Source organism: Epinephelus fuscoguttatus, linkage group LG20 (genome assembly GCF_011397635.1).
Source record: "Epinephelus fuscoguttatus linkage group LG20, E.fuscoguttatus.final_Chr_v1".
Taxonomy (NCBI): Eukaryota; Metazoa; Chordata; class Actinopteri; order Perciformes; family Serranidae; genus Epinephelus; species Epinephelus fuscoguttatus.
The window spans coordinates 30,619,920-30,632,359 of record NC_064771.1 but is presented as its reverse complement, the minus strand read 5'-3'; the positions used below and the strand labels follow the sequence as shown (position 1 = coordinate 30,632,359).

At 40.8% G+C, this 12,440-nt stretch overlaps 1 protein-coding gene across 1 annotated transcript; it reads right to left on the bottom strand.

Annotated features, from left to right (window-relative positions):
• Positions 1–2,809: 2,809 nt before the first annotated feature.
• On the bottom strand, positions 2,810–11,192 carry sgca (sarcoglycan, alpha). The gene is made up of 11 exons (XM_049563148.1): positions 11,089–11,192; positions 10,724–10,852; positions 10,461–10,612; positions 7,463–7,529; positions 7,179–7,377; positions 6,932–7,100; positions 5,012–5,220; positions 4,228–4,254; positions 3,959–4,138; positions 3,779–3,805; positions 2,810–3,645 (listed from the first exon to the last, which is right to left on the bottom strand). Exons 1-11 carry the CDS (start codon positions 11,123–11,125, stop codon positions 3,639–3,641), a joined length of 1,203 nt encoding a protein of 400 aa, XP_049419105.1. The 5' UTR covers positions 11,126–11,192; the 3' UTR covers positions 2,810–3,638.
• Between the last annotated feature and the right edge of the window lie 1,248 nt (positions 11,193–12,440).

Sequence of the window (12,440 nt, the reverse complement as noted above, 5' to 3'; positions counted from 1 at the left end):
AAATCAAAACCATTCAAAGGTGCTATTAACATTTCAATGAGGTCCAGCTATTGGTGTTTGATGGTGACACTCTCACTGTCATACTGTAACTATTGCCACTAATGCCTGCAGAACCTTTGGTGCTACTAAATTGACTCATTGTCTTGTTGTCTATGCAGTGCAATTGTTTTCTTCTTAAGTGTTCTGAAAAGGTGATCACTGCAGATGTAATGCATGCAATCATGTCTTTGTAGATAAAAACAAAAAGCAAGTGACTCTGGTTCAATATCATTTCCCTGCACATTTGTTCAGTGTTGATTCCTCTGTCTGTTTGCCCCCTGTGGAAAACTCCTCTTCACTAAAAAAGAAAAAACAGCACACATCTCCCACCCTGTTGTTTATGTTGTTTTTGTTGATGTCTTTCGCGAAGGGTTTCTTAAAAAAGAATTTGAAGCGGACCCACTTTCATGGTTTAAAAGAGAGATTCTGTACTTATTTTGTACATGTATAATAAATTGAGATGTTTTTAATTATTTTTGGGTGCTGAAATAAAGCATGTGAAGTGGTCTACTCAGTGGCAGAGTTTTCACTGTCCTGTTCTGCAACTGTTGTGAAACTGAAATCAGGTGTTAGGATGGAAATACGCCGATACATTGAAGCTGCATCGCACACTCTCGGAGGCCTCAGGAGAAGAAGAAATGCATGTTAACATTGAAATAGAGTTCAAGAGATGAGGGATCAACTGTTCCACAACAGTTGCACTGACACATTTCTATTAAGCAGCAGTGAAAACAAGGCCAACACCAAACTACCCAACCTGGCTTTTTTCATCAATGCACAAAGAATTCCTCCTTTTTTTAAATCAAATCTTTTGGAAATCCAAGTTAAAACCGACCGAAAATAAAATGTTAATCCGCCACACGTTCACTGCCGTTTTGTTTTTATCTCCACCATTACTTAAAATAAGGACCTGAATTTGCATGAGAATAAAGCTGAGGGGTGAGAGATGTGTCAGACCAAAGAGCTCCCAAATCAGATAATGATACACCAGCGACCCCCTCTGGATCACTGGTGCAACAACAGCTGCTCTAAAGGGAAGTTAAACACTGAGATGGAGACACTACTTCACTGCTCTTCAGGTTTCACTTGAGCTTCTGGCTTCCATATGTATGTTAGAGATTCACACAGGTTTTGGCCAAGATTGTCCACAAAAAAACCCAAAACAAGCAATCTTTCAGGACAGTGGTTCCCAACTGGTCCAGCCACAGGGTCCAGATTTCTCCTTAGTCATTAGTTCAAGGTCCACAAAGTTTAATATATTCCGCGTCATACTTGTGTTTGGCCATGTCATCAAGCTAGTTTGCTGTCTCTGTCAAGTAGCTGTCAGTCTAAAACAGGAAACGGCACTTCGAAATAAAAGCCCTGTGCCAGAATTTCACTGCACTTCAAAATAAAGTTTGTTCTTTTTACAAACTTGTCACGTTCGCAAGTCACTTGTGGTCCATTCAGAGTGGACGCACGACCCACTTTTGGACCGCGACCCACCAGTTGGGAGCCACTGTTCTAGGAGATAATCCCCAAATCCCAAATGGATCCCTTACAGACTCCTTGACTCAAGCCCTAAGCCCTTACCTTGGACCTTACCTAGGACCACTTCCATTTCTTCAGGTTAAGAGTTTCACCTTACCTCTCAGGGCTTCTGTACTTCCATTCAGCAGTAAAAGCAGAAGATTTAAAAGATGTCGCCTTCTAAGAACAGACTGAAACATCTTTTTTTTTTTTTAAATATAAAGTGATGTAAAGATGATGTAAATGCAACAGAGCAGTGGTTCCTTACCATTCTGGTTGGTGACCCATTGAAGCCATGAAACATCCACTCGTGACCCTTTGCTGGACTGAATGGTTCAACCTACCAGGCCTGAAGAGGTGACAGTATCTAGAGCTCCACAAAAGGACAGCAAAAATGGGAAAAAAAGATATTTAAATACTTTTTCCCCCTTATCTTGAGGTTTTTCATCCCCTTAAAGAAACAGTTTATCCCACATATCAAAAATAGATATTCTTCCTCTTACCTGTAGTGCCATTTATCAGTCAAGATTGTTTTGGTGCGAGCTGAGTGTTGGAGATATCGGCCGTAGAGATGTCTGCCTTCTCCAATATAATGGAACTAGATGGCACTCAGCTTGTGGTGCTCAAAGCACCAAACAAATACATTTGGAAAACTCAGCAGCAATGTCTCTTTGCAGAAATCATGACCTGGATACTCAAGATAATCCACAGACCTTGTTGTGAGCAGTTTCATGTAGGAACTATTTTCTTTCTACTAAACTACACCTACCAACCGTATCACCACGCAGAAGGAAGTGTGCATCTACTGCTAGCTCACCTAGCACTGCTGAGCTAGCCAACATTACAGCTAGCTGAGAAGTAGGACGCCATTAATGTTTACATCTCGCACTGTCATGAGCACAGGCCTCATAGGAACCTCATATCCTAGTATGTGCTTAAGCTCTTTACGTACCATTTCCCAAAATACATTTTTTTGGACATTTCCAAAAACCATGAGAGTGCTTTACATCAATCGGATTCTTCCATGAGAATTCCCTCCAGGTTCACAAATTAGTGGTTGAATGGTGTATCTTCCACATATTACGCCAATCCTCGTCTAAAATTTCTACATTGAGTTCTTTTCCAGTCTGTTTTAAAACAATACTCAGATGCCTTTATGAGCGTTTTTTCTTTTGTGAAACTATCTTTTAAACCGAGAGATGGACTACACGTCGTACCTGCTTCAAGAAATCTTTGCTCAGGGACACAACGATGAAGAACGTGACTTTTAATTTTTTTTTATTAGTAGTGAAAGGCGGTAGAATACAGAAAACTATAAACCAAAAGGAACAATTTGACAAATTAAACACTCTTTAAAGTTATTTTAAAGTGGAAACAGACAACTTTTTTTAACTTCTTCCCCATCGCATTTCCAAGTAGTACTATTGTTGGAGCCGCTGTCATAGACAACCAGATAGCTTTCCGTTTTCATCAGAGCCTAAAAACTACCAACACAAGACGCACTGCATGACTGTCCATCCTGGAAGAGCAATCCCTCCTCAGTTGCTCTTCCTGAGGTTTCTACCTTTTTTTTTTTTTTCCCCCCTTATCCGCTGTGAGGGTCCAAAAGACAGAGGGATGTTGTATGCTGTAAAGCCCTCTGAGGCAAATTGTGATTTGTGATATTGGGCTTTATAAATAAATGTGTGTAGAACTTGCATTCATACCCCTTGGTAACTGGGGATAGCTGCCGATAGCTACCGGGTAAAACAAACGCTCTATCTTTTCCTATTTTGGTTGCACAATGGTTGACGCACTTCTTTTGTGTAGTAAATTGAGACTTAATTTTCCCAGGTGGCAAACAGAATTGCATAGTGAAAGCAAGGCTTATAGGGAACCAGTCTAAACGCCGATGATGTCATTGTTCTACAGAGCTTTCATGTGCGGTCAACATTTACTTCATAACGACAAGTTAAAGCAAAAAAACTTGTCTGTTTCCACTTCCATGGCACCTAAAGAAGAAACACACACAGATTCCCACTGCAAATACAGAACCATCGACTGCATGAAAGACACTCGGTGTGTCAAAGACACTTTATCCATCGCTGTTCTCATTTCCTGCAAAAACAAACAACATGACGAGTCTGTGTTCTTTGAATCATCTCTAACAATCCAAGAAAAAACACAGAGGCCTAAATATGGAGCAGAATGAATGCAGAGCTGTGGGAGGAAGTCCCATGAGTGGGTTTACCTGGGCAGTGTGTCGCTGTAAGGATCACTACGAAAACAGGAGAGTAAAAATGAATTAGTCAAGACAAGTGAGTCATCAATTGAAGTTACATAACTAATAAAAATAGAAGCAGGATGCTGGTGATGACAATAACAGTAGGTGTGTGAATGACTGTTAAGAGTCAGTGGGCGGGGTCCTTACTGCTGGGCCATGATGAGGGGGATGCTGGGGCTGTCGGACTGCAGCGGTGGAGCTCTGTCTCCGGTCCGGCTGTTGAACATGGGCAGTGTGGACAGCGGTGGAGGAGTGCTGCGGTTGCCAGCCATGTTCCTCAGCTCGTCGGTGTTCCCGTGAATGGTGTGGTGGTGGTAGAGCTGAATTCTGCAGGAAACAACACATCACAGGGGATTAATACAGGAACACTGGTAACAGAGTCAGTCAGAGAGCAGTGGACAAGTCAGTGTACTTACTGGTTTGTTCTTGCGTTCCTTTTTTCGCTATGAAAAAAAAAGAAAAATGTCTCGGTTTAACAGGATCAATCAATAACCAAAATGTTTTGAGTATTTACATAAAGGGTCAGTTCACCCACATAACAGAAATGTGGACCGTAAAACTTCAACTAGTAGCCTGGGCTATTATTTGCTTAAATTACTCAACTTAACAGGCCTATATTTGGGACAGGCCTTTAATTCCTTTCAAGCAAAACTGTTGTGCAGCAAAGATCAGGAAATATGATCAAATTGTTTATTTAAACCAGTATAAACATTACTTGTATAAAAATTAGACTTCGAATGACATGTGTGGTCACATTTTCTGAATTTATGACAGCTACAGAAGGTGGAAGTCACCACTTGAGCCGAGCTAACAATGTGTAGCATCTCCATATTGACAAAAATTTAAACATAAATACCTGTGTATGCGATTTAAACAGCTAACGGAAATTAGCTAACAATCTGGTTTTATACATTCAGTTAACTGCTATAAAACAGAACTGCTTGGTGACCAGACCAGGCCTCTCATTGAGACAGGCCTTTATTTGTCAAAATGTGTAGCTACACCAGGCTAGTAAAAGAGACTGGGTGTTTAATAGAAGTTTTACGGTATATTACCTATTAGCCCCTGTGGAGTCCATTGCATTGGCATTTCATAAACTATCACAAGGGTTAAGTGAGGAAAAATAGTGTATAATTTGGCGAACTGACCCTTTACCACAACGACACTGTAGATCAAAGTAGATTCTAAATAGATGCTTACACTCCCTCCCGTCTGCCGAACATGATGTAGGCCAGCAGGATACACAGGATGATGGCGATGATCAAGGGCACGATCACTGTCACGATGTAGTCAGGTAAAAAGTCTCTGCTCGGGGGAGATTCAGGAGGGTCAAACTCGCCTCCTTCTGCCAGGATCCCAGAGCCCATCGTGGGAGGAGGTGGAGGTGGCGTCAGCTGTGTCAGATCAAACTGAAGAGAAACACAAACAAACAAAAAATCTTTTGGTTTGGGATTGTTGGTCAGACCAAACAACACTTTTATATGATGTTAACTTCTGCTCTGGGATATTGGAATAAGCATTTTTTTTAACAACAAAAAAAAAAATCTTAAAAGATTGAGTCCCCCCCTCCCATTCCTAGTAGTGGTATATCCCACACTCTTTCCAATGGCCGGGGCTACTTGGCAGCAGTAGCAGCGTGTGGCTGGACCCGGCTGCCCACATCGCGCATCGCAGGGTAAGCTGTACACTCACACAGACACAGTTTAACTTACACAAGTTACAACGCATCCCATTTACTGTTACAACAAGCCCCAGGCCCAGGCTGATAATATAAACTGTCTGCAACATTTCTCCTGTATTGTTCAAAAGCCTACTCAATTACGAGTGCTGCTAAGATAAAAGCTAATGATTAAGCTCAGAGTTTAATGACAGAGAGGACAGGAGAGAAAGCAGAGGGAGAGGACAAGACAAGAGCAGTCAGTGTTGGAGCGGCTCGTAGCTAATGGGTACCTGTCTGTAGGCTCTCCACCTGTCAGTGAGACAAACATGAAAGACGTGCAGTCTAACAGACGAGGAGCGGTCATTACGTGCGACTATTACGCACGGTTGTGATGGAGCGTAGCTAATGGGTACCTGTCTGTAGGCTCTCCACCTGACAGTGAGAAATTGCGGTAAAAGATGCTGTATAAAAGACAGGCTACAACTTTTTTTCCTTGTCCCCCCTGGAATTATTCTCTAAAATTTTACTGTTTATTGTCCCCCCCCCAACAATGAAATGGGATTTTCGTCCCTGCCGTCAACACTGGCCCATTATCAAACAATGACCTGGCCCAGCATCGGCCTAAACCTGGTACCCCATACGAAATGTTGGGTCACGTCCGGTTGCCCGACTCAGTTAAGAATCGGGATGAATCACAACCCAGAATTGATCCAAATAAGCTGGCCCAGTTCTGGCTGCCAACACTGCCAGCACTGACTCGTTATAAAAAAATGACCTGGTCCAGCATTGACCCAAACGTGGCATGCCATAGGAAACGTTGGGCCGTATCTGGTTACCAGATTATGGTGAGAGCAAATTAGATGGCCAATTCTGGCCTCATCACTGGGGCAGCACAGAACTATAGTTTTTTTTTTTCTCTTTGACTTTTCTCTATTATTTGCTTTTCTTTTCTTGTGAAATACTGAAAAACTTTATATAAAATACATGAAAAATGTTATAAAAATATCCAAAATATTTAAATGTAACAAATCTTTATTTGTTGACTTTAAACATTTCCTGGGGTCACTGGTAGACACTGCCTCGTGTAAAGGGGTCAAAAGGAAAAAAGTTTGTAAAACAATCATCACTGAAATGTCAAAAAATAGCAAAAAATAAAAGTTGACATCTTTGACCTGCTTGTTTTTCTCTAATAAACTGTAAAAAAAAAATGAAGACAATCAAAATGACAAATTATCAGCTTAAATGAATGATTATAAAAATAGATGGTAAAAAAAGGTGACATTTCCTTCTTAGATGGTCTAACGTGACGGGTTTTTAGGGGCCTAAGAGGTGAATTCTCTAAAGAGAATGACTTTTGCATAAACTTAACTAACTGTAACTCCCTACACAAACAGTGCTCCTTCAGATTTACAAAATAATTTCATACAAAATGACTCGTTGTTTGTATTTCCAGGCCTCACCAGCTCCGTCTTGCACCAGGTGATACAGTTGCTGGGAATGCTGCAGAAGTTGCACCCTCCGGGGACCTTGACTTTGGCCCCAGTTTTGCACTGCCTCTCATGCTCCGGTGTCGTCGCCCTCAGGAGACAATCTGAGAAATACTGCTCCGACCCCACCTTCACATACACACTGACACAAATCAGACTCTCGTGAACACAAAGTTACTTCAGAGCTAAAACTGACACCATCTCACGTCTCTCTGTTTACCCTTCAAAGTGTCCCGCAAGAGGAAGGGGGACCCTGCCGCCGCGGTCGAGGGCGTTGGTGATATTGACTATTTCCAGCGCCTCTGTGTCCCACAGCTTCTGTAAGTCCTGCTTTATCTCATCCTGAACAGAAGAGGGCAGCACCTTCTCAATCTCCCTCAGCTCGATGAAGAACTCAGCCTGATAGGGCAGCATCTCCTCTGTGAGTCACAGCAGTCATACATGTTAATATTTCTTCAGTCGTTACTACACTCTTTAATTTCACTGTGATACGTCTTAAATCACCTGCAGTGACTTTGATGACGAGGATCTGTCGGGCTGCTTCGTAGGTCCGCTTGTTGATGGCGTAAATCTGTCAGCAAAATGATGAGTTTGTTACCATCACAGTTATCAGTTTTCATATTATTCACTGTGTATTTGAGATGGTCAGAGCAGCTTCTGCTGCGAGACACTTGAATTTCTCACCAATCTACTCCTGCGTTAGTTATTCATTTCCTGCATTTCCCAGAGTGCACAGATGCAAGGAGCATGTTTTATTTACAGCAACAAAACCTTATTTATATATCATGTCAAGACAAGCTGAGAAAACCTGCTGATCTCAGTTTATGTCTGTTAACCATAAAACACTTTTAAAACTTTGAATTATTAATATTTTCAGGGATTTACAAGCATGCAGAATTATTTAGTGGAAGAGGCACAACGTACGTGTAAATTTCTGGTTTAATTTCTTACATTTTCTGCTCTATTTGTGTGCATAAAATATAAAACTATCATTTTAACAACTCAGAACTGTTTTGAGGGATTTTAACTCAAGATTTGTACATTTTTAAAGGTCCCTATGTCATTTTTCATGTGTTTTTAGTTTGCTTTATATTTCGTAAACAGAAATATTGAGATGACTTAAAGTTGTTTGTACTGGACAAAAAAGGATGTCATGCATTTACGGTGAGAACAATTTAAATGTCCAGCGTGTAGGATTCAGTGGCATCTAGTGGTAAGATTGCAGAAACTGAAACTTCTCCTAACATAGCCAACGCAAAAGTGCGAAAGTGATCAAATCTGAATGGCCCTATCTACAGCCAGTGTTTCATTTGTTCATTCTGGACTACTAGAAACAAGATGGCTGACTGTGTGAAGGAGAGATAACAAAAACACAATCATTCTTTTTCAGGTGATGATGAACTAATGAAAACATAATTATGGATATTATTGTCCATTGCAGCCAGATACTGCAAATCCTAAGCCCTTGGCCTTTAGAAGGTGCTGAACTAATAATAAAATTAATACATAAAAAGTAAAAATAACTTGGGATCAGAACCCGATGATGTCACACATCAATCTATGTCTCTCTACCAGGGGTAGGCCACCTGGCCACATGCAGCTCTTTAGTCCCTCTCCAGTAGCTCCCTGTGGCTTTGACAAAAAACTTATATGGAAATGAACAGCAGTTGTGTTTTTTTAACATACTTATCAGTGTCGTAGGCCTAAAGAAATTCTGAAATTCTCTAATTGTAAAAATGTGAAGCCTATATACAGAATAACAAAAAAGGTTCTAACATTTTAACAACTACAACTGGTGCATTTTCCTTGAAATGTTGCTGGACCTCTTCAGTAGTGGCAAGTCTTGAGTCTCCCTAGCTGATTAGCTACGGATGCCAAATCCAGAAAAGTAAAAGTCTCGGAATAAAATAGAGAATGAAGATTTGTTTGCTTTCACTGCCAGCTCTGCAAAGTTAAATTTCCACATAATCATTAATAGTGCCCTGCACAGTAGCCACCTTGTGGTAAAACATATTAATGAATGCTGATTTATTCTATTATTATAGGTGTACTTATAGGCTGTGTTACCTTCATTATAAGGAACAAATATGTTTTGCTGCTCCACACAGATTTTTTTTAAAATTATTTTTGGTAAAAAATTGCTCTTTTGATAGTAAAGGTTGCCGACATCTGCTCTAGACCATAAACTATTTCTGTAATACATTTTTAAAACTTTGAATTATTAATATTTGTAGTAATTTACAGGCATACATAGATGTCCAATGCAAAAGGCACAATTATGTTGTATTTGTGTGTAAAAATAGTGAAACTATATTTTTATCCACCTAGACCTATTCTGTAAGAATATTTTGAGTGATTACGACAGAGATTTTGTAATCGGCACCTGGGTCATTTTTCATGTATATTTGGTTTGCTTATACTTTATAAATCAAGCCTGTAGCCATGGAGCGAGCAATGGAATACCTTTCCTGTTATATTATATGATTTATCATAGGCAAGTGCAACTATACAGTATACTACAGACATATGCCATAAATGAAAGCTATTTCTGTCTGTATAACTTGTACCTACAGCACAACATAACTGACACTGACACTTTACAAAGGCTTTATATGGGCTGTCTGACAAATGTAATGTCATAAAGACATGAATGTTAGTTGAATACACCTTTGAGCAGCGGTCTGCTGGGGTACAGCAACACCACATGGGTGTACCAAAGGCAGAACTGCAGTACATGATATTACAAGAACGGTAGTGATAATAATAAATTTGTTAATATTATTTATTATGATTACATTTGCGAATGATCATTTTGAACAGTGATGGTTTGTGTGGTTGCCTGTTTTAGAATAGCATTTTTAAAAATGTATATATGTTTTTTAAATCAGTATTATAGCATATTATGATATTGGGGGGGTGTGCCCTTGTAATGAATGGATAAAAAGAGATACCTTGTAGCTGTTTGTGCTGGAAAAAAGGATACCATGTATGTGGGGTAAGAACAATTTTAAAAAATTGAGAAAGTGTTGAACAAAGAAACAAATGCATAGAAAGCGAAAATTAATCACAGTCAACCTGGCCTCCAAAGGCCTGTAATATGTAAATTTAAGCAGTGTTTTTGGAGTGTGATCTGTGGCTACTTCCCAAAGTGTAACATGTTTTTCAGCTATAATATATTCTGTTTCGCTGAGATAAAAGCGCCACTTCAGAAATGTGTTATCTCTTCTTCTTCTTCAAAGACACCTTTTTTCCTCCTGGTTCAAAATGACGGCTCCGGAGAAAAACCCAAAGCTTTTGTCTCTGAGGGACTGACAGCAAAACCTGACATTTACCACCTGATGTGTCAGATAGCTGCACGTTTTTCACATTTGTCTCCCCTGGAATATTTTCTATGTTTGGCCCATTGTCTACAGGAACAGAAGAATCTAAGAGTATATGCAGCAAAATAAGGCCAGAAATGCCAAGCGCTGCATACTAACAGTTTTTAACCATGACCTCATACCTCAATTATACTTTTTCCTGGAGACACTGGCGTGCCGTAGAGGAAGCCATTATCGTAGGGGTGTCTTTGGGTGAAGCGCAGCCACTCTGGGAGGTCTGGGAAATTCTGGCGGTTGCACTTAAAAATCATGGGGTCATCGTACAAGCGGCCAGCTTTATAACGTACAAAAATAACAGTCTGGGGTTAGACACATGCAATTAGAAAATCTATATCTTGTAATTTTGTTTAATGATGACAAAAGAGTGCGTTAAAATTATTCATACCGTAGAGCTTTGACAACGGTTCAAAGTCATTCTGGAAAGTCTCCCTCAGCAGCTCATATGTAAATAACTTCCCCACAGGAATGGTCACTTTGATCTCTGCATTGGCCCCAAACAAACTGGCAGCACAAACTGTGTGGAAGTGTTAAAAAAACATCAAATGATGAACCTGAACTGGCAAACAGAACCTTAAATTTAACATTAACATATGACAACACACAACCCCTGATGTTGTAGTGAAGTCCTAAAATCCTTGACAGCTGAAGCAAAGACCAAATGTTCACACTAAATAACAACATACTAAAGAACAACAAGGTACAAGTGTTGTTATTTTCCACTAAGTTAAATAATTTCAGGAATAAACTTGCCTGTTAAAAAGAAGACCCAGCTCCTGCAGCCTGCCATCTTGTTTTGGCCTGTGATTGACAGGGCCAAGCGGAGCGGGGCTTGGTCACAGTGAAAGACATGTCAGAGCTATTTTTGCCTCGCTCACCTCATAACATCCGGAGGGCAGTCTGTGAATGTGACTGGAGAGTAAATAAAGAGCTGTATTATTTCCTCTGATGATATTAAATCATAAAATTAGTTGGGCAGGAATCCTCCATGCTTGAGGCAAATAAGCACTTAAGCACATAAAGTTGGGGTGGGCAGAAATCTGGAAAAGGCAAAAGAAAAAAAAACCCCAGCAGATTTGACAATACACCCTCCTTTTGCAGCTCTCCCATCTCTGTCCTAAGCGCCTTCTACCGGATGACCATGGACACATGCACGCATTTCATACAGCAACCCAGTGTCTCCTGCACATTGATTCATTTATTTGCAGCTTATTCACTCGCGCCTCGCTACCCATCTCTTTGTCTTAGCTCATCAGACCACGAATGAGACAAGAATTAGCTAGCTAGCCACCCACCATCCCTCCTTCCCCCTGCTGTGGACTGCTTCGCCAGGAGCAGAGCGGGTAGCAGCTCTGGAAACGCAGCACCAGGTTGCTAAAAACACTGATGGAACAAACAGTGCTGGAAAAGCAGCAACAGGCTGTTAAAAGACATCTATGTCTGGTGGCATAAATGGCATTGGAAACTCAGCGCCAAGTCACTAAAAAACACCCACATTTGCTCGCACAACTGCTGCTGAAAACACAGCAGTGGGTTGCTAAAAACACCTATGTTTGGCGGCACATAGAGTGCTGGAAACACAGTGACAGGTCGCTTAAAAACAGCCATGATTGGTGGCACAAACAGCTCTGGGAAAGCAGTGATGGGTGGCTAAATAACACCTATATTTGGTGGCATAAATGGCACTGGAAACAGTGACAGGTTGCTCAAAAACACCTAGGTTCGGTGGCACAAACAGTGCAAGAGATGCAGTGATAGATCGCTAACAAAAAAAAAAAAAAAAAGTTTGGTGCCACAGACGCTGCTTGAAACTCAGCGCCAAGTCACTAAAAAAACACCCACATTTGGTGGCACAAATGCTGTTGAGAAAACAGCAGTGGGTTGCTATAAAACACCTTAGTTTGGAAGCACAAACAGCACTGGAAACGTAGCAGTGGGCCGCTTAAAAAATACACATTTGGTGTCACAAACAGTGCTGGAAACTCAGTGACAGGTCGCTTGAAAAACACCTGTGTTTGGTGGCACAAACGGCATTAGAAACGCAGCAGTGGGTCGCTAGAAACACCTACGTTGGGTGTCACAAACAGTGCTGGAAACACAGTGAC

Bases quoted from the DNA above. Each gene is read 5' to 3' on its own strand.
- sgca (XM_049563148.1), bottom strand. From the start codon at position 11,125: ATGGCAGGCTGCAGGAGCTGGGTCTTCTTTTTAACAG. The intron at 10,613-10,723 runs GTATGAATAATT...TACGTTATAAAG, and splicing joins ACCGTTGTCAAAGCTCTACG to CTGGCCGCTTGTACGATGAC. The intron at 7,101-7,178 runs GTAAACAGAGAG...GATTTGTGTCAG, and splicing joins CTTGCGGGACACTTTGAAGG to TGTGTATGTGAAGGTGGGGT.